The sequence below is a fragment of the Poeciliopsis prolifica genome, unplaced genomic scaffold (genome assembly GCF_027474105.1).
Source record: "Poeciliopsis prolifica strain line A6 unplaced genomic scaffold, Auburn_PproV2 SCAFFOLD014, whole genome shotgun sequence".
Lineage (NCBI taxonomy): Eukaryota > Metazoa > Chordata > Actinopteri > Cyprinodontiformes > Poeciliidae > Poeciliopsis > Poeciliopsis prolifica.
Window position 1 is genome coordinate 5,258,526 of NW_026562389.1, and position 26,476 is coordinate 5,285,001.

At 38.0% G+C, this 26,476-nt stretch overlaps 1 protein-coding gene across 2 annotated transcripts in view; it reads right to left on the bottom strand.

Moving 5' to 3' along the window:
• Positions 1 to 26,476, bottom strand: part of arl15a (ADP-ribosylation factor-like 15a) — a 107,231-nt gene that overhangs the window by 52,667 nt on the left and 28,088 nt on the right. For both annotated transcript variants that reach the window (XM_055039334.1, XM_055039335.1), the window contains exons 2-4: positions 18,574 to 18,718; positions 17,318 to 17,377; positions 6,060 to 6,268 (exon numbers count right to left, since the gene is read on the bottom strand). In XM_055039334.1, coding sequence (XP_054895309.1) covers positions 6,060 to 6,268; positions 17,318 to 17,377; positions 18,574 to 18,718 — 414 coding nt within the window. The remainder of the gene's footprint in view (positions 1 to 6,059; positions 6,269 to 17,317; positions 17,378 to 18,573; positions 18,719 to 26,476) is intronic.

Sequence of the window (26,476 nt, forward strand, 5' to 3'; positions counted from 1 at the left end):
CTTCATCTGGTCAGTGCAGATGCTAAATTTCACTTCACCACTCATCAGATGGCAATTCAGGACATGCATGATGCTTTTCCCACCGTCTGTCACCCAACCCTAACCCGATCACCATGTGTGTGTCACATTCATACATCTACAGTATTGATGTGTGACAACAGATTGTAGATGAAGTCACATTCATTCTTTCCACTCTGACCAGCATTAGTATGGACCATATCTTCATTCATCACCATGAGTTGTACTGATTATATAAACTTGTAAAAGGCATTATGTCACAAAAAATCCAACATGGAGGCACTAAAGGCACAGAATCCTGCTGCGGGCTTTGTTTCAAGCCCACAGCAGGATTTTGTGATGCAGATCTTGAAAAAACTAATTGTAGAATGTGATTATGACTTGATTTGACTTCTTTCAACAGACTTCAGCAGCAGCCAAAAGAAAATATTTACTCCTCAGGAAATTGAATCACAGGATCAGCTGAAGGCACAGAACATGGAAAATATGAAACAAATGATACCATCAATGAAGTGCCAGCACACGCCTACTAGAATGTAGATTTCCGCCCACCCTCCTACTGAGAAGACCAAAAAGGTGGTTAGTACAAAAGGTAAAAATGTATTTGATTTTTACACAAAATGAAGCAAAAAGCTGGAACAATTGTTTAAAAAACAACACAAAGTTACTGTAACTGACTCAATTCTGCAAAAAATAAATGATTATGACGCAGCTCATCAGTGTGAAGTGACACCGTCATGATGAATAAGTAACATCAGATTCAGTTTTGGTACACTCAAAACAGATGTGCTCCAATTTCTACCAGGCACTGTTTTCCTTACAATGACAGAAAGCATAAATGGATTGTTAAGGACTGGACTGACTTATGTTCTGTGTGTGTATGAGAGAGTGAGAGGGAGAGAGTGAAAGACTGAAAATGTAAAGTGAAAAAAAAAGAACAAGAGAGGAATGGAAAAAAATGTGCATTAAATCATCTAAATGACGATGTTTTGGTGTCTGTCTTCAGTCCGGGAGTGAAGCTGTTCTTGTAGCTTTCAAGGTTAGAAGTTACAGCTTGACCGTTTTTCCTCAGTGTACTGTGGGGTTGTTGTTTTTTGACTCCCACATTTAACAATATGACTCAGTTCATTGTTTTTCCACCCATCACGGCGTGCATCATCACTTTCATTCTGTCTTCTATCTCTTCTTCAGATAACTCAAATGCCAACAGAACCGAAAAGACCTCTAACTCTGTTCACAACACCGATAGCATTTTCTAAAACAAGAGCCTCTCATGCGTGCAGTCCATTAGGCCCCCACCACACAAACAGACCTGCTTTGTTGAGGTGTTATATCAACAGGGTGACCTCCCCTCTACTCCTCCCCAGCTTCCTTGGGCCCCCCAACGGCAGGAGATTGATGTCAACAAGGAATTTTGGTCTCACGTTTTCTTCTACCTCCCCAGACCAAACGCTGCTCCTAAAAATCACTTGCTTCAGTACACAGGGCCCCAGTGAGACCCATTACCATCAACCTTACTGCCACCTTCCCCAGCAACAGGTCCATACGAGCACCAGAAACACCCCAAGTGAACAAGAAGCTCTGCAGAAAACTTCACCAGGAAAGCCAACCATGTGTGCTTGCATGGGGAAATAAGCCGCCTTGTTCTATGAACAGAGTTGTTGCTTCGAGGGGAGGGTCAGCATGGTTGCGTCATCTGTGAACCGTGTCATCGCCAAAAGAGCTGCCAAAAGAATTAAGACCTGCTAAAATGTGACCTTGTTTCTTGGGTGGTGCTTGTCAAACATTCACAAGAAACAAGAACCTGCAAAGCAGCTGCTGGTTTTACTGATCCACAGAGTTCGACAAGGAAGAAATACTTGCAACAACAAAAATCACATCTATGTTGATCTCATGTAGCCTCATCGGTGAACCGATTCCAAAATGCAATGAAAATGACATTCAGGAATCCAGTGATAAAGAAAGGGGCTCCAAATATTTCAACTCACTTTTTAATACCATATAAAAATTTAAGTAAAGTGTTCATATTACAATGCCATTCTGTGTGTAGCAATGAAACTGTGGGTTGCAGTTTTTTTTATTTTATTTTATTTTATTTAAGCTTAAGGGGAGTTCAGTTATCTTAACAGAGACATTTACACATCTTAGGCAAGCAGAATAGTCTTTCATCAGAGTCTAACAGGTTTTAAATGATTAAATTAATAGATTCAGCAAGAATATGTATCGGCCTAAATTACAAAATCAAAGTGTTGTAAACCATTAAAAGAATACCAATTAAAAGCATCTGTATGTCCTGGATATCACACTTGCATATTTCACATTACCTGAATAAATGGAAATGAAAGTTCATAAAAGAGAAAATTGTAGAAAGTTTATTTTTATTTTTTTAAATAATCTGATGCCATTTGAAAAAGTAATTGGCGAATTTGGCCCACTCTTCTTTGCAGACTTATTTTAATTCAACAACATTGGAGAATTCACAAGCACAAATTTACTTTCAAAGGGCATATACCAGATCTTGATTACATTAAGTGCAGACTTTGACTAGGCCAATCCAAAACTGTAATGTTGCTTCATTTTGGAGTCATTTAGAGAAAGACTTGCTTTGAATTATTATCTTGCTAAATAACCCAAGTCGACTTTGCTTAAGATCTACCATTGATGTTATAGTTTTTGTGATCTTTTGATTTACTTTATGTTGTCAGAAAGGTTCTACTTAGGTAGTTTCTTTATTGTACAAGTCTGGCTGTATTCAGACACAGTGAAATGAAAAAAAAAAGGTAAAATGTGTTAATTATATTTCAAGATAGGCAACATTGGTTTGAACAATGTCTACCTTCAATAAAGCAAATAGTTATTTAAACACTTAATTTTGTATTTAGTCAGGTTATCTTTGATATTAAAACTTGTTCATCTGTAGGCAAAGTGAAAGAATGGAGAGGAGATACTTTTTCACACCACTGTGAAATCAATTTACACTGACAAAAGTACTTGGTTTGTTGTTTTCTACTATGCTTTATCGAAGTTACTAAACAAAAAGAAGAAACCGATCTGGAGACGATATCTTTTACAGTGCGTCAATTTTTTTTTCATATAAGAAAAGATCATCCATGACTCACTGAACATGAGGTTCTTTCAGTGACAAGGCATGAGTCAGAAGATAAAGTGTTCAACAGGAACAAAAGGTGTAATAACGACATTCATCCCATCCTTTAACAAAATGCTTGGGTTACGGCTGCTGTTGCTCTCCTCATGGCCTATAAGCGACATCATGATAAAGACAGACGAGTGCTTTACGTGGTCATTGGACGAGTGCAATTGGTACCTGCTAAGCATCCTGACAGGATCATTCAGTGGTAATTCTAATAGGCAGTGGATTTAGTACTAGCATCTATTATCGAAGATGAAGAGTGTATTAAATTAGGTGTGACTCAACTTTCAGTACAAACTTTTACGGGGCTTTTTCATGAAGCACCGATGTCATGAATTACCAGCCTACCAGCCAATCCATCATGCATATGTAGGCTTACATGTCAGCAGTGTTTGTGAACTGTTCTGCAAAGTCAATACTTCCTAAGACTGATGAAATAAAATATGCCAGAAGAAACATCATGGTAAGACCAGTGGTTAATGTGGGGGGCTCAGACAGCATTATTTGACTACATTAACATCGGACAACAAAAGAACAGTCTTAAAGCAGGCAGCTGCTTTTTGAAATAGAACAAGATTGGGGGGTTTCCATAACTATTGTGGCTTTTGCTCAAGAACATAATGCCTATAATAATTACTTAAAGTCATATGAACTATATCAGGGGGATTAAGCGTTTAGAGTCACAACAAAATCTGGAATATAACCTCTCTCTCCTGTTTCCCATCGCAGATTTTACATTACTGTAAAACGGCTACACTGGTGGTCCAGGCTGGGGAATACAGATGGCCTTCTCTCCAGGCATCCTTCAGAGCTATCCATCTAAAACATTCAATAGGCCTGCAGATGATGCTTGTGTGTAGATAGGTTTGCGTGGGGGAGTTTGTGAGAGTGCAGGAAAGTACTCTGTGAGAATACAGACACATGTGTGAGCAACTGTTCAGGGAACGCTAGACATAACATCCAACATCCAACAACAAAGGGCTCATTCTAAAAGGGAATTATTGTAGAGCTTGATGGGAAAACAAAAAGGAGGGCAGAAAAAAAAAACATGTACGCCTCACTCTTGGACTTTATCATATCTTGTCACAAAAAAAAGCACACATTCCAGCATGTTCATTAGAATTGCATTTAATAAAGTGACACAAAGCAAGGCAAAGTCCACTTCGAATGAAAGGAATTGGCAAAAGGTTTTTAAAAGATTTGCAAATGATGATCTGAAAAGTGTGATTTAAATTTTTGATTTGACTGAACTACCTTGCACAGCTGCAAATATTTTAGGATGTGTGTCTAAAAAACTTTAAACACAAAAGGACAGAAAATATTGCAAAAATTTTTTTAGAAAATAAACTTAAGTTTGGTCAGATCAGGCGGAGTCTAAATGTATCTTAGGTTTAGACTTTGGTTAGCCCATTAAAATATATGATTTGATTGAACCATTCCATTAAAGCTCCAGCTGTATGTTTAAGATAGTTGTCCTGGTCCTAGGTGAACGGAGCCAGTCTTTTGCAAACTAACAGGACTGGCTTGCATGTATGCCAAAAGGTTCCCTGTGCATCTTGCAGCAAATTGCAAACATGATTTTTCTTTGGCCTTCATTTAACAACTTTTTTCTTGCTACTCTTCCATAAAGGCCAGATTTGAGGTGTTAATAACTAATAGCTGTCCCATCGACAGATTATCCTGCCTGAGTTGTGGATCTTGGCGGTACTTTGGGCCTCTTGGTAGATCCTCTGATTAGCCAAGCCAGCAGCATGGTTTTTCATTTTTCAAGTGATGAACTCCTCAGTGCTCTGTGTTTCATTCAAAGCTTGGAACACTGCTGTGTAACCTATCCCTGTTTTAAGCCTTCATGCCTGACATGTCTGGTTTGCACCTTGCATTCATAATGCAAAGGTTTGTTTATTCGGCTAAAGAACCAATTCTTTCTGAAGAATGAGTGTAATGTCAGACATAACGTATTCAACTAGATATCACACTGTTGTTTTGTTAAGAAACATCTCCTTACGTTTGCTATTTAAGAAAAAGGGACACTACTTAAAAGATTTCTATACCATAAAACACATTTTTAAGAAAGAAAACACTTAAGGGGAAGGGATGGAATGGGAGTTTGTAATTTGGCAGATAGATGTTTTAATAGAACATGTCTTTGAATTGTGTCTGAAGTGGAATTTAAAAGTTGCAAAGCACTCAAAAGGTTACATTTAGTATAAAAAGCTACTGTAAAAATAGTACAAAAACAAGCATAAAAACTTGAAAATTGATTAATTTTGTTAATCTCTTGTCTAAGCACATAACAAACCCTTAGTGCAAGCAACAAGTTTCTGCACCTTCAAGCTTTGGTTTAAAAACAGAATCATTCTTCCACATTCATACCAATGAGCAATTTGAATCAACAATTAGAAATTAGCAAGGAAATTAAATTGATTATAATTATGCCACTAAACTTTAGGAGCTTTGGGAGACATTTCAACTCACTGTCTATTAAGAGACTATACCTTACGCTGTTGTATTTAATAAGTGCCCCTAAAAAAGGACTTGAAAGCTCTTGTTCAAGACCTGACTCAGACTGTAGGCATGATATTTTTTCCATCTGCAGATAATCTCAGATAATTTTTTAATAACAGTGCCTTGCACGAATGCAACTTACCTTGAAAGAGTCCAAAAACTCTGTTTAGCAGCTTTATATACCAGACAGGTAATCATACTTTCTTTAAAACAATCGAAATTGATTTTTCTGTATCAACAAATTTAACATTAAGGCAACATTGCACATTGAACTTGTGCCAACTTTTGAACTTGTGGCAGAGGGAGACTGTATATGCAAAAGATAAAATAAAGTTTGTGCACAGGAGGAGAACCAGCAGCAACAACAGGAAACAGTCCAGTTCACCTGATTTGGCGCTCTTGCTGCAGGCTTGTCCTGGTGATTGGCGAGGATGAGGAACGGCAGCGTGCAGAGTTGAGGGTGCTGCAGAGCTGAATGGAGCTCATTCCGCGCTGCCTCAAGGTCCTCGTCTGATGATGCGCTATCCAGTACAAAGATTACACCCTGTGACCCCTGGTAATAACGACTCCAATATTTCTTGATGTTGTCAGCCCCTGTAGACACATGGAAGACCGGTGAATCGGTGTGTTTACAAACACGGGATCAAGGTTACACTAATTCTGATAATGGACAAGAATTCACAAGTATTCTAAATAATTAGGTCATGTTTTAGTGACCTAATTTAAATAGGTCTTTTAATGCTTATGCATTTAAATGTATAAGCATTTAAATGCTTATAAATGATCGTATAAGCATTTACATATTTAGTATAAGGTCATATTATACCAAATATATGACCTTATACCAAATGCTTTTAAAAGAACAGGAACACTTGGATACTTACAGCTTAACATCAAGACATTTTCACCTCTGTAGGCGTCTTATTAAACTAAAGCAGTAAAAATTGTTCCAAAAACCAGCAGCAGTTCTCAGATCTGCTGGTTTTTATTAAGTTCTAACCCCAAACTTCACACCATGCAGTTGGTACAATCTTTCTTACATATAATGACAATAAAAGGTTTTTTCAGGTCTTTTGCAGTTAATTTTGTTTATTTTGATCTTTTCTACGGTAGGTGTAAAGTGCTGTACTCTGAACACCTAAATGTTTGTATATAAAAAAAAAAATTAATTAAGTAAAAAAAAAAATTTTTTTTTTTTTAGAAAAAACATCAAAAAATAATGATTCATTGCAAATTTTACTGTCTTGAAGTTTTAAGGTAGAGCTGCCATCTGAATCCTGTCTTTTGACTTAGTGTAGTCAATTTTTTTGAAAAATACAGACATCCTTGACTTGTCTGCTCTGTTACATCATCTTCCTGACGATGTTGGTCACTATTATGCTCTAAAAAAACACACAGAGGCCTCAAATTTAGACTGAGATTAAATTGCACATAAAAAATCTATTATCTCATTAGGAGTAAAATGTTTGTGCTGGATTTTTTTAGGAGCATCAGAAAGAAAATACAAATACAGCTCACACTTTTCAGATTTCAAAAAACATTTATGGTATTGTTTATTTCAGCTTGACTGTTATGCACCCTTTCTAAATATAGAAAAGTGAAATCACCAATTGCCATGTGACAAAATGGGAAAAATCTCAAAGGATAAAAATACTTTTACAAGCACTACATGTTCAAGTAAATAAAGTTTGATCTAGCTCCGATTAAAATATATAGTTTTTAATTAAAAATGCTCACTCTGCATCGAATAAATTGAGTTAGAAAAAGCAGAGTTATACAGACAAGGAGAACAAGATGTCCTGCAACAGATGGTATGGCCCCCACCGAGCCCTACTCTCAACATCATGGAGTCAATCTGGGATTATAAAAGGAGACAGAAGCAACCGAGACAGTCTAAATCCACAGGAGAACTGTGGCAAGTCCTCTGAGGTCTTTAATACAACCTTCCAACAAAGCACCAAAAAGTTTTTATCTCATGTTTTTCTGGCTTTTCTTTTATGGAAAATTCCAGTCATGTCCAGGAACCATATGGCTGCATGTACAGTTAGAAAATACATTTTCTTAGACTTGTTACCACACCAAAACTCGCTTTGTTTCCTCTTTGGCTTGTTATATCACCAGTCATATGCAGGTGTCTAGCTTTAAAAGTATTAATCATTAAAAATAAAATAAAAATCAGCAAAGGAAAGTTGCAGTCACAACTATATAGTTTATGGCCAAATTAAACTCCTTCAAAGCAGATATTCTTGCTTGTTAAAACAAGTGATAAATCCAGGTTCAGTAAAATCATAAGAGATTTGCTGTTTTTGATATTGTTCAAAGCAAGTAGAGCTATTCATGCAGATCCCAAAGTCTATATTATTAACTTTATAAGGCTTTTTAAAACTGTGTTTTTACAAATTTCAGGGAAAACAATATTGTTCATCAAATTGCTTTATATAATAAAAAAGGTTAAAATGGAAAATCAATGTATGAAATCACCTGAACCTATAGCAGTCCCAGTGGAAAAACACATAGAGCCACTCAATGAACAGAAAAATCAAAATGAGCCCAAAGTCTATTTGTCAAGGCAATAAAACACAGATAAAGGGATTTTTTTTTTAAATAATTCTGTACAGCTGAATTTCTTTTTGAAAATCTGCAAGTCAACCTCATGGGTTTTAGAACAGTCAATGATGATTATGATGAGATTACTGGTTTCGTTAAGGTTAAACATGGAGTTTAAATTAGCAACAACTGTGAATCTGACACATACTACAAATATTGGAGCAGCTTTTGGCAATAATGTTATTGCACACACCCATTTCTCTCATGTTGTTTACTGGCAATATATTACATGTATCACAATTTCTAATTTCACTTCAAAATTACATTTAAAAAACAGCAATAACTGAGTGCTGATAGTCATTACCTTTTCAGACCCAAGTTAAACTAATAGGAACCATGTCTTGCACGGTCATATCCTCAGTGGCACTCCATTCTCGGAGCACTGGAAGAGCTTTCCCCTCAAATCTGTTGTAAGTAACCAAAGCCAGCTGCTGATCTTCAGCACATTTCTATCAACTTTCAAAGCAAAATGAGAAGACTTGTGAAAATCTAAAACAGACAGCAGAGTTTTTGCTAACTAGTTTAACTACCCAATTGTTTTCTGCTAAGATCATTGCTTTTCTCACAAGAAAGTACTTTCTTTTTTTGTGTTGACTGGATCTAAAAACCTGATGCGTAGTCTCAGAAATTGTCCCGTCACATTGCACACGCAAGTATGATCCTTATCAGAGGAATGCACCATATTTGGACAAAACGATCCTCCTCCGTTCATTGAGGTTACTTCCTTTATAATCTTGCGAACTGTTGTTTTGTGTTTTAGTTGCTCATAGTATTCTAACTGCCAAGAAATGACGAGCTGTGAGGCTGTCAAATGTTTAAACATCACACAGTCCTCTCACTGACATTTACTTCCCTTCCCTTCATGCTTGGCCCTCCCTTCTCCGTTTCCTCCCCCAGTCAATCCACTCACACCTCTCACTGGAGTGAAAAGCTATCAGACAAAGTGGCACTTGAGAGATTGTCTAGGAAGTTTCGTCTTTGCCTGGAAATGGTGGAATGTCTGTCATGCTTCTGGATCTTGTTGGCAGCTTCTGCCACCTATTGGTCTGACAGGGAGGATTTCTGAGGATGATGTCATGCCACAGCATCCTTTTAATCAAACAGGCACATCATGAGTAAGATCTTTCATCTTTTGGGCAATTTCTTTTGTTTCTTTCAGTAATAGGAATCTGATTACCGCTCGAAAAAGCATTTAAAGTGGAGGTTTTCATTTTAAGTGGGAGAAAATGCCACTGAAGAAGTGAGAACGGCATGCTTCTTATTGACTCTTTGAAGAAGCGAACCATGAAATGAAAGACTCATCATCTCATTTGTCCCATGACAGCACAAATTAAATAATGAGGGACTCTCCAGTGATAAATTAACGAAGACATGAACTACGTTGGAGGAATTACATGAACAAATAGGGAAAGGACTTAGTAGCAATAATCTGGCTACTAAAAGAACTGCACACCATAAGGTGAAGTCGTCAGATATGTGAGTGTTTCAAAGAGCGGTTTTCAACAGCGTTTGACTTGATATATTAAGCTGCTGGGTAAAAATGTGGGTTCAAGGGCCAATAGTACAAGATGATGGTTGTCAAAAGCAAGGGTACCTTAACTTTTAGTTAAGACCAAGTCAGATAAAGCATGTGTGGTGGGTCCATTATGTAACTGTGCAAAAAGGGGGATGCCTTTTGGCCAAAAACCATTGGTGAATCTCATTATCTCACGATGGATTTAAGCCATATGTAAATTCTAGAAGATTTATAAACAATGATGTGTCAGCTTTTTTTTTCAATACAAACATGTCATCTCTATCCAACACAGTGAACTTTGTCTTAAAAATTACAAGCTTTCCATCTCATTTTGGTTTTTTATGATTTCTTGCAAAGAAAATCACAGATTTTCTGACGCTAAATTAGAAATATTTGCGAGAATTTTTTTTTTTTTTTTCACTCATTAAACCACTTCCAGGTCTTCTGGTTCTGGACTGCTTTGCATCCCCAGAACCAGAACCAAGAGAGGAGAAGCAGCTTTCAGCATCTATGCACCAAAACTTTGGAACAAACTTCCAGACAACTGTAAAACAGCGGAAACCCTGACTGCTTTTAAATCGCAATTAAAAACACACCTGCTTAGAATTGTTTTTGAAATGTAATATGTAACAATGTATTGTCTATTATATGTTGCATGACTTTGTGTTCTTGTGTTTATGATGTACAGCACTTTGAAATGCCTTGCTGAAATGTGCTATACAAATAAAATTTGATTGATTGATTGATTGATTTCAAAATCTATATTAGAAAAACTCAGTTTTAGACTTCTTTTGTTGGTCCAGTAAGTTACTGTAAGGTATGCAAAATAATTTTCCGTCAATGCATGGAGAACTAAAGGTAGGTTACTACTGCCTTCCTTGTGCTTTGACATGTCGGTAAATGTAACTTTTTGTTTTTATCAATAACCGGTGGCAGCTGAAGTAAGGCTGAAGCAGCAGTATGGAAGAAGCAGAAGTTTGGCTAGGCTTTTTTTGTTAAGCCATTTTGACTGACAGATTTTTATAAAAACTATTTTTGTCCGTCACTTTACAAAATGGTAATAACATTCACCCCTAAGTCGCTGAAGGAAATTCTGTAGCATGGACTCCTATTGCATGTTATCAAGATGGGCCTTTTTTTTCTCGATTGATTTGTGTGCAAAGTTGGATATGTGTGCTTCTCTGCACCAAATGGTCTAGTGTGTGGATTGTAGTCCATCAAAATAACGTATGGTATTCAGATTTTTAGTCAGTTTAATAATTCCAGTCAAAGATGGAAAATACATGAAATACCTATCACCTTTAGGTGAGTGTTAGTCACTGAAATCTGTTAAAGTCACAAGTATGAATTAGTGAGAAAAAGTGTGGGTTTATTTTTGCAAAATTTCAAAATATTTTACAAATGCAAATACAAAATCATAAAAAAATGGACTGAGTAGTTTAAATAAATAAAAGGTCTAAAAACCAAAAAAACAAAACAAAACAAAAACAAGACACCATTTGGTTTGCAGCTGGCTCCCTTCATGCTGTCGCTCCTGTGGTTGAAACATTTGTTGCCAGGAAGCATGGTTTGCTTAGTGGTATCAAGGTTGAAAAAAGTAATGGTTCAAAAACCAAGCTTTTTTTTATTATTATATTGTTCCTTTTAATTGAAGATTTAGTTTCACTGACATATCACTGAAAGGAGCCAAATTTAGAATTGGTGTATTTAGTGTCAAGTAACACCTCTGCCCTTCCCCTGTTTTCACACCTGGGAAGATCTCACAGCACAGAATAAACCAAAAAGCATTATTGGTTCTGTAAAGGAGGGGGAAAAAATGTGGTTGTCATTTTTTCAGTCAGCTGACCAGCGGTGTGCAGCAAGATGTTGGTGAAGGGTAGGGTTGAATGCTGATTAATCTGAAACATTTCTAGAATACAATGGAAAAAGGATTTCCAGCAGTTGGGACCCTTTGAAGATTCTGAAAACATAATTTTTTAAAACTTTGCTGAACTCTGAAAGTCATATCAATGTGTAATGCTTGCAGCTCTTTTTTAGATTCATAATTAGATTTACTAAGTCAGTGCTAGTTTTTTGCAGTTTTTACATAAAGGTATTTGCAGCATACTTATTAATGTTTATAACATCAAAAGCTAAATGGTGGGGAAAAAACCCCACTACAGGCACTTTATTGAAAAACATATGAAGATGAAAAGCTGGTAAATTTTACTGATAATTTGGAATACAACAAAGTTTGCTTGTAAAGTGAAGAGAAACCACCTCAGCTGTAGATTCAGATGTCAAGTTGATTCAGAGTAAACATTTCCTGAGCGGAGCTTAGCTCAGATCATACCTCAGTCCTTCTCATCCATGCACATAACTGCCAACAACTGTTTATGCAAACAATTTGGCTGTTTATCCGCTGCTTGTCATTCAAACCCCAACTCTGCAAAGTTGAGCCATTTTTATCACGTGTAACCATGACTGCTACAGCTGTTCATAGTTAGGTAATGTGACCGGCTGGAAGTGTAATGATACTTCACCACATTATTGATATTTATAAAACATGCTACCCAGCTCCGTTTAACACTTTTCCTGTTAAGCCAGTGTGAACAGAAAATTAAAAGCACGTTTGCACGTTTCCCGTGACTTAAACTTTAAACCTTGCAGACGCAACATCAAAACTGAATGTTGACCGTTTCTGGATGTTTCAGAAATCTGACCACCGAGAGCCAGTTTGACAAATCCCTCCCAAGATACTAATAGTAATAATAGTAGTTTCTGTCTCGCATCATTCGGTCAGCATCAACAGGGTGAACTACATCAAAGACGACAATATCCTTGGAAGAGGCCCTGAAACTGAGATCAGTTTCGTTCAAATCCTCAGAACTGTGAAATTCAGAACAGCAACTTTAGTCATCGGCTTTAAACCAATGTGGCAATTTACAAATTACTTTACAGTTGGAAAAGCTTCCCTGCTAGGCATACGAGCCTACACTGTCAGGATACATGATAGTGTTAAAGAGTCACATTTGATCTGTGATGACTACCTTGCACTGGTTTTGTTTAAAGACGGGTTTGCATACTTTCATCGCCTGCTGTTAGTTACAGGGAGCTGATGGATCGTCTGTCATCTCACTGCATCCTCCTCATCTCTTCCTGTGTTCTTTGTGGTTAGATTTGCAGTGGCAAGTTAAGTCTTAACATATTCTGACTCTGTATGCTTCACCAGCCCTGAATGCATTCTTCACTGACATCAGACATGCATGTGTTCATCCAAAAATAAAATCAAATAACAGGCTTAAAATGACACGGCGAAGCTATTTTGTTCTACCTACAAATGTTTTCTTAAACAACCAGGTGCAAATATTGTGTGGTTTATTTAAACAAATCAAACCTCCTTAAATCCCAGAGCGCAACTCCCAACCACAGCCACAGCACAAAAGAACAACAGCAGTGAGTTGTGATTATTAGGACCACGTTATCAGCTGTCACTGCGTGACATGAATGCACACTGTGAAATTGCCCGTCTAGACTTGACGTCATATCACTATCCCCACACACACACACTCACACCAGAGGTGCCCTTCCCACCTAATCCTTATACCTGACACCAGCCGAGAAACAAATGCTGGTGGGACAAAAGATCAGCAGATTCAAATTCTCAGTGTGAAGCTAATGAAACAATCACATTAAACTTTCATGAAATAAACACAATGAAAGATGCATGGCAGCTGTACATTGCTTAAAAATGAGAAAGCTGAGTTTTTTCTTTCATTTTAATCAACATTTTTGAAAATTCCAAATATCTTCTATGAATACAAATGTTCATAGAATGCATACAGCGTTAAAATACATAAGCACACAACCTCACACTGAAAAAAAATAAAGTCCTCCACCTTTCAATTATGTACATTTATTTAGCCTGGGTATTTTAAAATCACCAGAACTGCAATTATAATCTGTGTAAAATAAAAAAGTAACCAAATAATTATTGCTTATTAATTTACTTTGTCAGGCCAGAATCTATGAACCTCTCATTTGCAATGCATTACTTTCTTCTTCTATGAAGTTGTCTTAGCCACTCTTCATAGGATTTGGCACACTATTCAACACTGTTGAGTTTACAGTGTAAAGTTAAGAAATGGTGACAAGAAGACAGTTATTCATCATATTTGTCTCCAGTTAGAGTAGTTTATAAGGACTATGTCTGCTCGGCTCAAAGAATTGTGACATCCATGGCTGCCATTCCTTTTGAACCTGTTCGGTTCAGGACGGTCAACCCTCCTGAAATGTTAATACTTTCTTGCCTCCCTAGCTGCTCTTCTTCTGACATATATATTTACATATATTTGACCCACAAACTCTTAATTACAAGGAAAGTATATTGTCTGCAGATTGATTTCTCAAAATATTGTCTGATTCTTATGACAAATATATTTTAAATCCAGCTTAATTGAAGAATAAAGAATGTTATGCTATTATTTTGAAGTTGTGTAACATATTCACATTGTGAAATTTTTACGGTGTAATAAATTCATTTTGATTTAGTAAGTAATTTATGTACGTTTCTTATTGTTGGATCGTCCCCAATGGGTGTAAATGGATAACTATATTAGAGCAAAATATACACTTCTGTTATGATGCTTCCAATATGTTCTCACTTTAAAACATGCATGCTGGAACACAATGTCTGGGTTTCCACATACATGTAACAAATGGTTCTATGCAGAGCTAAACTCAGAGTATTTTAATAGTCTTTCAAAAATCATATTAGATTAGATTTGTCATCATAGAAGCTATGAAGAATCTAAAAACTCCAAGACAAATCAAAACAGATGTAGAGCCCGGTTAGAGTCTTTATGTCACAGATCTGGAGTTGCAGTCCCAGCCATTAATTTGTAGCATTAGAAGAAAGGGCCAGAGAGAAAAGCAGAAGATCTGTTGCAAAGAAGACAATATTGGAAATAAAAAAAATCTGAAAACCAACTGCTTTGAAGGGTTTTTTTTTTATATCAAAGATTAATATTTACGTTTGTACTTTGTATGCTGTATATTGTAGGTTTTGAAATGGATTTAGGAAAAACATTTTTAGCAAATTGCAAGTTCAATCGAAGTCATGCATTTGGATTGTGTCTACCATTTCATGGGTGTGACAAAGGTAAAAAATAGCACTCTGCTTTTAAAACTCTTCCTTTCCGTACCTCAGAAACCATTATTTCTCAAAGTGGGTCAGAAAAAAAAACACATTGAGGAATACTTTAGTATGAACTTCTTGTTCCTATACTCACTGAAATGCAAAACAGCAGAAAATATTTACCTGCCAGCTCGCTTGCTTTACAAGATTATTGTAGTACACAGAGTTGAGCATAAAAATGTACAAAAGCATGTCAGTTTAATCAGAAAACAGCCTGAGGAGCTCATTGTGAAAACTTTTTGAACATTATGCAACAGTGCCAACACTCTCCACTTCACATTTACGTCACGTACAAACGGAAAAAGAAGTGTGTGCAAAAGATGTCAACATTTATCTTCACACTGAAACTAAACCCAGCATTCAGCTCCAAACAAACAGTAGCCGTTTAAGCTGTCATACTCATGTGCATCATGTGCTTGTTTCTACTCTCTCCAATGCACCACAGCAACATAAATACCTGAAATTTTTGTCCCCTGCGTTATTAACATGAGGAGGAGCAGAACCGTGGATATTCAACAGGGGGCTGGCAAACAGAAAAAGAGAACCGATTTCATCTTTCGTTGCTGCGGTGGCAGCCCATACCATCATCTCTAAATCAAAACTGTCATCCGTGGAATGAGTGCTTTGCCAACCACAGTAATGTTACCACCACCAGACTAGGCTCAACCCAGTCCAGTGAAACTCCTTTTGAAAACCGCCTAATGTGCTCTGTCCAAATTTGGTAGCATCCTTGTTGGTGGTCCCTGCAGTGTCTCTTTGTGTATATGCGAGTCTGAGTTTCACCCTTTCTATTCAGGAGGCTAGTTCAAGTTGAGTCTTATATAAATATTCACTGCACCTGTTATACAGTGAAAACTACACTGTTTTTTAAAACTCTGAACCAAACTAACTAACCTAATTTATCTTCCAGCTGTGGTGCTTTTCGGAGAGACCAAACTCTCTTCAGGCTTCCTTGAAAAACTGCATTTGTTTTGGTCGTGTATTTGAACCTGCATCTCCGCTTGCTAAACAGTTTCTGTGAAAGCTGTACATTTCCAGGAATAACAGCGTGCAGATTGTACAACCACTTCAGAAAACCCTAACAAGGTGGGATGCATGTGCACACGAGCCTGTTCAGAATGTGGGTCTTCAATTTCTACAAAAACTACAAACAAGCTTGCATGTGCATTTGTGATCACAGGGGCCATTATTTTTTGTTTTTATTTTTTCAGAAAAAGAAAATCTGAATTATGACATTTTCATGCAATTTTTTTTTGTTTGGCATTATGTTTCCTTGAAAACATCTCACTACTAGTTTCCTTCCATCCAACGATGCTTAGGCAGTTGAATTTTTCTATTGGTTGGAGCATTATAGCTTGGTACAACTTCATCACAGAAGTTTGACTATAAAAGCACAGCCTCCCGCTGAGATGGAAAAGCAAGAGCTGCCTCGGTGACTGGCAAGCATTGATCGATAGATTTCCTTAAGAGTTAAAAATGTGCTATTTATTTGCAATGTGAACACTGAGTGAAATGGGTTTCCTCTGCTCTGATTATTGGTGAAAAATGGTGTTCAACGGATAACTGTGCCAGATTGACTGCAGTCCTGACAAAGCAAAAGAGGCTGTCGCCTGATCAGAGCCTAAATAAGCATTATGAGATCTTCAAATGCTTGCGTCCTCCTGAGCAAATTTTCTTGTTTTATCAAAAGTTTTTGCCAATGGATTTGATTGATTCTGAAAGGCTGGCTTAATCTTTAGCATTGCAAGCCTTCCCAAAAGCTTTGATTAGTCAGTCAAAGCGATGGTTGTGTTTAAACCGACTGATGAAATTTGATGCGTAAAGTGTTGTGTTGTTTTTCTCCTCATTTGTCTAGCAAATGCAGAAATTTCTTCCCACATTTGATACAAAAAGCCAGCATATTGTCTTCCTCCTAAACCTTAGAGACGTTTCTGTTTACTGGAAAGCTTGACTGCATTTGCATGGTGCTGGGAGTTCCCAGTTTGGGAGTCATTCTGACCTTTTACGTTTCTATTTATGTTGTTTGTGTGTAACACCACGGGGTACTTATTATATTAAGTTTTTAAAAAATTCTGATCAAGTTGTTTTCTGACTTGAGGGAATTTTGAAATGATTTATTTCCAGTCAGAAATGTTTTTCTGCAATTATATTGACACTCCTTTCATACAGGAGTGGGAGCCCTTGATTAAGAAAATACAAAATCATCCACATCAGCGAACATGTCATCACTGCAATTTGTTATGATATTGGACAGGTAAGAATGATGTCATAATTTCTTGATATCGGGCCAATAATTATCGTACATCCTTACTTTAAAGGCACTTAAGGAGAATGTGTTCCTTACCTCCAAGTTCTTTTACATTTAAGATGGCATTTGGAAATGGCACTGCCTTAATGCTGAAACCTGTAAATAGAAAACACATAAGCAGAAAAGGTCATTTAAGATTTTCTATCAAAGAATTTTGCTACATTATGTACAAATAAATAGTACCAATAATAGAAACTCACTCTATAATCAGATTGGCTGAGAAGGCTGAGTGTAGATTTTCCTAATTCAAAATGGTTTTCTCACAGACAAAAAAAACCCAACAAAAAAACATATCTGAGTCATAAACAGGAACCCCATTTTTGGTGGACCAGAGAGCAAAAAGAGATGAAAAGCTAAGCAGAAAAGCATTATGTTGGGTTTATTGGCAAACAGAGTTAATATCTAAAGCATTTCTCTGAGTTATGTGGTCCTTCTTTGTGGGTGTGAATGGGAAACAGAAGAGCCCAGCGAAGAAACTTAGACAAGAACTAGATTTAACTTGACTCTTTTCAAAACAACTCGAACACATGGAGGGAGAGATCCGGGAAATTGAAGACTATGATTTTCAACAAAGCTAAATTTATTGCCAAGTTTCATTTCAGAGCAAATTACAACAGAGAGAAATATTTGAGTGAAAAGTGAGCAAAGCCACAGGAGATTTCCATCTTCATGTTTCTGCTTTTGTAAACGTTGGCAGATGCAGGAGGCAATGACAGCTAACTCTTCTTTGAGAAACGTTCACTGAAATGCCTCTTCGCTAAGGTAGATAATTATCATACTTGATCTGGTGGGGGGTACCAAGCAGGAGGCACAGACAAAGGTTCAAACCCCCAGAAAAGCAGAGACTTATGGTTATAAGCTGCACATTTGGGAGCTGCTTTATGTTGAACTTCAACGGGACAGACAAAGTTTAAGATGGGACTTCTGCAACAGCTCAACGTGGCTGCTGTCAAAGATACAGGGAGGTGGGAGGGAACGTCGTTGTTAAGGGACTGCAATGCATATAAGGAAAGCGACGTTCACTACGAGGAAAATTATGTGCACTAAGACTCCTGTTCTCCTAGATGCACAAACAACACCATCCTCCAAGGTTACTGGAGGAAAGAAACAAAGCTTGGGCTGGTGACATCCTGGCATACACTCCTGGAACAAACACTGGGAACGTTCTTTCCCTTGGTGGAAAGCTCCCTCATCTGTTTAAAGGAAAATACATTTCCTACAAGCATCTCCCCACCCAAACATTACAATCTTTATATTCCATCAGTCCACAGCGATGTGCGATTAGCACATACCTGTTGTAGGAACGATGTTGTCAGTGCTCTCACTGCAGAGCCGCGAGAGCAGGCTGGTCTTTCCAGCTCCTGTCAGGCCGATGCACACCACGTCATATTCTGGTCTCGGTGGTGGGGGTCCTTTACAGCACAGTGCTCGGAAACACTGAAATAAAGTACAGAAATCAAAGAATGTGAAACAGGCAGTACAAGCTGAGGGGATAGGGACATGTTGGTCTTTTTGAGAGGAATAAATATCGTCAGTCTCGCCTGTTAACCATTTCGTACTTTTTGGTATTGGGTGATTTGTGTGATGCTTTTCTGGGTACCAAAAAAACTGCTATTAAGTCGTAGCTCCCTTTTGGGAGGTTTCATAATCTACCAGTAGTACCAATTCTGACATCAGTTAATTGTAAGTTATTAAAGAATTAATTATGATGAAGAACTAATAAACATCAATGACTGGAAAGATGAGTAGCACTGATTTTTGCTTAATCAAAAAATTCTTCAAAGAGAAATGAAAGGAAGGATATTTGAAGAACTTCCAGTACAATGAGGAGCAGCTGAGAGTGAATCAGGAACAGGTCCTAGTATGTTTGTTTCTCTGGTTGCTAACTGTTGTATCTCAGGTCCCTTTCACTTCAACGTCTTTTTCAGATCCCTCCCCTCAACAAAGCCAAGACTGACACATAACTCCGGCCCCTTAATTTAACCTTAGTCAAAAACTAGATTTATAAGTTGTCATATCTTAGATCATTTTAGAATATGAGTTATAATGCAGAAGAAGTTGGGAAGGTTTTTAGATGTCCATATAGCAACTGCACAAATAAAAACAGTTTCAAAGTGCACTTCAGAGTGCTGTTGGGTCCAATGCTGGTGTTGAGAGAATGATGGCTTAGCTAACCCTAGAAATGTTCTTCAGGTGATAGGACAACTTTGCAATTGTCTTTAAGCATCTCTGATGATTCATGTCTGACTTCATCATTGCATTTTGGCCCTGATCAGTACCTTCTAGTTCTGATGCTGTTCACTGATTCTTGATCCTCTTAGATCCAAAGATAATAACTTAAAAGTTATGGCACATCCATGGATTTATTTGTTCTTAGCATCTGTCAAGTGCTTGGATTGACTTAGAGTCACCTGGTGATATCTGAACACATTACTAGTATTATAAAAAAAAATAATTTGTAATTAAGGTAGTTATATTATTTGAAGCTTAGTTTTGGTAGGTATTTCTTACATAAATGACCACATACAGCTTAAGCAAATACACATTTTCAGAAGTACCACCCTAACAGATTTTAAAAATTGTGGAGCTCTCAGACTTGAACTTTTTCTGTTTTTTGTGTTACCTCCACAAATTTTATCAAAAGTTGCAATTTCTATTTAGTTTCTTGTTGAGAATTTCAGAAGCACAGTACTACAACCTCCTTCAGTGAACACACTGCTACACAAAACATTGCTACAATCATGTATTGCTAATAAGAGTTAGAGGACAAATGTCCCAGAAGGATTTGGAGAAACTCATCCATATGTTTATTCACAAGTTTTCCACAAAAATGAAGAAAGCCATAGCTGATCCACAATTTCACTAAAACTAGGAAAATATAGCAATTATAAAGTCCTTCTCTGAACCCATGGTAGCTCAGAGAATAGTCTTGGGAGAAAATATTTTTATTATTTCATAAATCACCAAATGGATTAGCACCAAAATACATTGCAGAGCTGTTGTCATTACATCAACCTTGAAGACCACTTGAGTGTTTTGGTTCAAGTCTACTCTACCTCCCCAGAGTCAGAACCAAAGATGGAAAAGCAGAGTTAAGTTTTTATGCTCCTCAAATGTGGATCAAAACTTCCAGAAAGCTGAAAAACAGCCGAAACACTGTTCATTTAAATAAAATCTTAATGCTCACTAATCAGTATCTTATAAAGCAAGATGCTGTTCTTATGGTGTAAAGCACTTTGAACTACCTTGTTGCTGAAATGTGTTATAAACTTGACAATTTTGTCAAGAGCAGTTAAATTAAATGTTCGCATGATACCAAAAAGTCATAATGAAAGACATTTACTTAATTTGTATAGGTTATTATAACCTGGTGACATATACTCAATAACAAACCAACCATTAGGAAAGATGCAGCTAAGTGGTGACCCAACCTGTTTTCGCCTGCATGTTGCACCCTGTCTGACTCGGCCATTACGGTCACTGAGGGCAGACCCTGTCACTCCATGAATCACGGCCTGGGACAGAGTCCCCTGCTGTGAGACATTAGGGAGCAAACGCAGTGAGAACCGTGAATGAGATCCTTAAACTTGTGTGTGAAGAGATCAGTATCCAAAACTAAAGAGAGATCTCTTTTATTAGCAAGACAGGAACCGGTCTGGACGAGGCAGAGCAGACACACACATGCACGCGTGCACATACACACAGCACCCCATCCATCTTGTATATCACATTTCAGGTGGAACATCAACACGGGTTTTTTACTGCTCATGTCAGCAGATGACCCTGTTCTACCAAAGACTGTAACAAGAAGAAAAACCCATAAGGGCACATGAACTTCTGTGCACGTAAAAGTTGATGTGGTGGTACTTGTGTAGTAGTATTAAGGATAATTTTGCCATAAATTTGCTAACATCTGTCCGTCCATCTCCAGGGCCACACAGAGGCTCTTGTCTATGACCAGTAGTGACTATAAATTAGGCAAATATTGAAAAAAAGAACTTAGCTTGCACATCTTTACTTTGTTTGATCAGTATATTTTGGAAAATGCACAATCTCGATTGCAGAAGACGGCAACAGATCAACAGCAACCGTGTTCCAATCCTCGGTTCTCCATCATACCCCCCAAAATATCAGCACCCACCAGGGTCAGTTTTCAGGGCTGCTATTTGATGGGGATATGGGGAATCTGCTTCAGCAGAACCAGACGTCGGCGGAGGAACCCGACCCCCCGACTCCTCCGTGAACCCACGCGTCTGCTTAAACAGGAAACATTCTCCTGTTCCAGAAAACGGGTAAGATCAGAAACACACGCATGTCAGATGGAAGAGCACATGTACAAACTTGGTTAAATTAGCTCCTTCTACCCTGTTCGTTGCTCACCTCTTAGTGTCACCCCCTTTCTTTGCAGCTACATGTTACCGGCTTCTGTGGAAGATTAAATCAACTTCTCTGATGTCAATTCTGTGAGCCAAAAGTTTACGTTCATGTGGAAAAAGGTGGTAGGTGTATAGTAAGCTATATGACTTATTTATCCACCCTCCGAGTGTAAATCACAACAAAGGCAACAAAGAAGGTTGCGGCCTTACTGGCTGCGTGGGAGGAAACAGAGAGGATTTCACAACAGTAACTAAAGGAGCTTCCAGGGCCTGACCCTGGGGTCCTCATGAACACAGTGGCCCCTGTGAGAGAAAGAGATGGCAGCTCCCACCTCTGGCCTTCTTTGACAGCACAAGATTGACGAGGAGAGCTGCTCAAAAGCCTCAAAGGGGAAAAATAAATATGTCGAAAGGCTTTTGCTTACCTCAAGGCTTGCCCCTGCCCCGTCACCCCCACGGTTGATGATTTGAGAGGCAGTGTGCTGTGTCACTGAGACAGAGAGCTCAAATCAGTCTGGCCCGTAACTACCCCCATAAATCTCCAAGTCATCCAGACAAACAGCTGAGATTATATGCAACGTGTACAATGCCTTGAAAAAGTACACAAACCTTTTAGATTTTTTTTGTCCTTTCACAACCACCAGTGAATTTCATTCAGTCAAAAAACTTTCAGAAGCTTGAACATGGAGTGTGGAGTGTTCTTAAATCATCTATATCAACATTAAAAGAGAATGCCACTATTGCAAACCTATGAGACATAGCAGTCCACCTAGCTGATCTGTAAGGTAAGGAAAGGATTTATCAGAGAAGCAGCCAAGAGGTTCATTTTAACAAAAAGAGGACGTGCAGAAATCCCCAGTTCATACCTTTCATTTGGGGACAAAGTCCTAAAATGTCCTCTTTTGCAGTTTGCCAACAAGCCATATAGGGTAAATAGCAAAATGGGTGGAAGAAGGTGCTCTTCTCAGATGGGACCAAAAATAGCCACCATTGAAAACACACTATGTGGAACGGAAATATTACACTACCCATAAAGTCTGAAGAAACAATCCCCACCATTAAATGTGGTGTAAGCCTCCTGCTGCGGGAATGCTTTTCTTAGCAGTTCCAGAGAAACTGGTCAGAGTTGATGTGAAAACAGATAGAGCTAAATACAAGGTAATGCTAAAAGAAAAGAATGTCAGAGACTGAAAAACACTTGAAACAGAGGTTTAGCGTCTCTGTACAACAACCCAAAAGTTATGGCCAGAGCTAAAATAGAAACATTTAAACTGAAGTTTTTGTTTTTTTTGCTTTTTTTTTGAGCCTAAGCACTATTGAGAATCTGATGAAAGACTTAAAATGTCATGTTCATAATCAAATCTAATTGAATATGAAGCGGTTGGCAAGGAATGAAACATTTCTGTGTCTAAATGCACAGTCGAATTTGTTTCAAAAGTCAAAGCTGATTAAAAGGGGAAGCCACATTTCTCAGAAATTTATTTAAAAAGAAATTTAAAAACAATAAATGTGAAAAAAACATATAATTTCCTTTCATTTAACAATGTGTGCAACATTTTGTTAGTCTATTATGTGAAATCAAAAGAAATTAAATTTGCATTGCCAAAAGTAAATGATTTAGTATAACTGAAAATCAAGTGCCTTTACTGAAGCTATTATAAAACCCTTGTAAGAGCAAGAGAGTGCAATAAAGAAGGGACAACCACGGAGCTAAAACAACTCTACATATAAAAAGTCTACAATCCTTAGACACTATTGATTAGCTGCCTCTTGTGGATTTGTTTCACCCGTACTTCCCTGAAAGACCTGCTGAGACATTACCTCACTGATGTGGAAGCTTATTGGACTTAATGAAAATGAGAATCATATTGTTTAGGCCAAAAGCAAAGTGTTTTCTACTCCCTTATATTCTGAATGAAATTGATGCCTGGCTGACAAAAGAAAAATGAGCTCTTGGGTTCCCAGACATTTAATGGGTGCTATCACTGAGCTTGCTGGCAATGAACCAGAGATCGAGTAGACGCTGATTTTATTAAGACGTGGCAATGCTTCAACAATGGAGAACCTACTACCTAAAAAAGAAAGGTTCAGATGGCATGAGCACTGTTGTTACTTGTCTGCTGGCTACCACCACTGATGTCTTTCAGTCATGGTGGAGTACTGTGAACTCAAGTCTTTCAATACAAAAGCAGTTAACGTACATTATTCCACAAATATCTCCAAAGTAAATTAACTTAAGAACTTTAGAAACAGGGTTCACATGAAGTCAATTAATTGCCATCCATCATCATGAAAATTCATTGACTGCAGTTGGACAGGCTCTTTTAGAGAAAACCACTCTGTATTTTTAGAGGTAATAAATGTGGGTTAGAGGGAAACCACAATCACCAGAGCAGCAGTCTAGTTCATGTTTCACTCTCATACTCTGTGGCTGGAATCGAGACACCACAGGACAGGAATATAGGCAGAGGCATGATGACAGGATGTTCCAAACTGAGGAACTCCTAACAAGCTCCCAGATTGTGTGGACTCTGTTTTCCCTGCCTCTGTTGAAGCACGACATCTACTAATACTGCTGGAAACCACAGGAAACCTCCTATTAAAAAAACAAAGCACTCCGAACAATTAGAATCATTCACTAATAAGTTTATTCAGATGTTTGGCAAACCTTATCCAAACTGATCAAAATATCAACCCATATTTTCTGGGTGAGTATGATTTTTATACCATGAGTTGTGGGAGTTGGCATTTAACTAAAAAGCCACATCAGAAGATCTGTGGTTGCAAATTATGTTTGAATGTGAACAATAACAATAATAAGGCACTATGAGAAGAAGAAACAGAAATAACAATTTTACTTGTTATTGCATGGTTTTAAGCAACAAACACTAGGTTTGCTTGATTGGCTATGAGCAGCTTTAGATACGTCAAAGTGTTTCTGCTATTCCTTACATGATCTCTTACATAAATGTGGTTTGGTGATTGGCTGACAGGTTGGCAGGGTGATGACCAGCATGGTAGACCCAAACCAACCGCATAGGTTGGGTTGGGTCCTTAACTGACCTTCTGTCTGGGTGGGTGGTGCTTGGTCAGTTAGTTAAATGACATTAGCTAGATGACTGGTTGGCAATTTGGTAAACTGGTTGAGTTAGCTATATAGTTAACCAATTAACCAGTTATATGGATACACTTTGATATCTCTTTATTAATTGTTATAATGCAAACTACGACCCTATTCCCAAAAGCTACACTCTGTCAGTTTGCTGCACACATTATGTTAAAATAAGACAAAGTTTACACATATAAGTTTAAAAGATGTTAGAAAGAAAGATAAAATCAGTAGGTCAGACCATAAAAACACAGCTTTACTCATAACAGATTTGTAGATCCAGATTTTTCTGAGTAAAGATGATGAAATTTCCAATAAACAACGTGATGTGTATCAATCCATAAAAAGTTTAACCTTTCTTAGGAATTTCTTTCACACATTCAAGAAACATGTGTTGGCACATGTGTTGATGAGCTTAAATTGGTTGCATTTAGTTCTCACTGTGGAAGAACTAAATGCTAACAAATCCAAACAACTTCATAAGAACCAAAGGCAATGCCTAAGAACACAACAAAAAGCAAACAGATGTTTCCTTGCTGGACGTGCCTTCCTGACAACAGAGGAAAGAAGAGACGAAGACATAAAAAAAAGAACAAAAAAAAAAAAAGAGGACATCTAAGACACCGGCCCGAGTACACATGACCACTACAGCCAGACAGACACAGGACACTGATGGACGAGCAGGCCGTTTTTATTTTTCCAGACCAAGTGTCGGGACAACACTTGCGTGCAGGGCTCACTCTTGACCTTTGCAAATGACAGTCCTTTATATGGGCCTCCCAGCGGAGGAGCAGCGCTAACAGCTATGTGTGTAATACACACCATCCACAGTCATAACACGGGTGTGCGGCAGAGGAGGACATACAGGAAAGTAGGCTATCAGGGATGAAGGAAAACGTAGAGGGGGTGGGTGTGCAGGGGAGGGGGGCAGTAGAGGTAGAGAGAGAGCAAGTCGGAAAGAGGGGGGAGGATGGACGGCAACATTCATTCATCCTCAGTCACCCCAAAACAACCTCCCACCCCCTTCAGTTGTTGTTGTTATTTGCCGCTTTGAAGCCAGTTCGGGGTAGGGGGAGTGAATGGTGGGACACAGTATGGTTACAGTGAGTGAAGGGGGGTGGGGGTCGGGGGGGAGACTATGCATGCCATTCTCGTTAAGGGGTGAGAGAGGCATGGTAGACACTATGGACTCTTCCCATGTTTTCAACCAGACTGGATCTCTACCATAAATTTTATTGTCATTAGCAGATCTGCAGGTTCTAAAATCCTCAATGCATTTTTTTATAAACCACTATTACAATCATTGCCCGCCTGAAAGGAGAATTTCCCTGAGGGTGGAGAAAGAAAAAAATGACACAGAGGGCATTGTGCTTGTTACTGCAGGCACGACAGACTGTTTTCTTAACATCCCGACAGCAGAATAAATAACACAAAAAGTGGATTTGGCATTGATAAACTCCAACGTGCCTTCAACCGTAGCTGCAGGTGATGAAATCCAAGATTTACTTCGATTCAATTAAACAAAACAAAATGAAAAAACGTTAGGGACACCAAACAGGTGGCATTCATTACCTAAAACATCAAAAATATATCACCTCCACAAATGAGCAAATAGATAAAGCAGATATTCATGATTTTATAATGTAGTAATATCCCCGTCTGCAGCACGGGCAGAATCTAACCCAAGGTTCATAACGTGTGCTGGTCTGT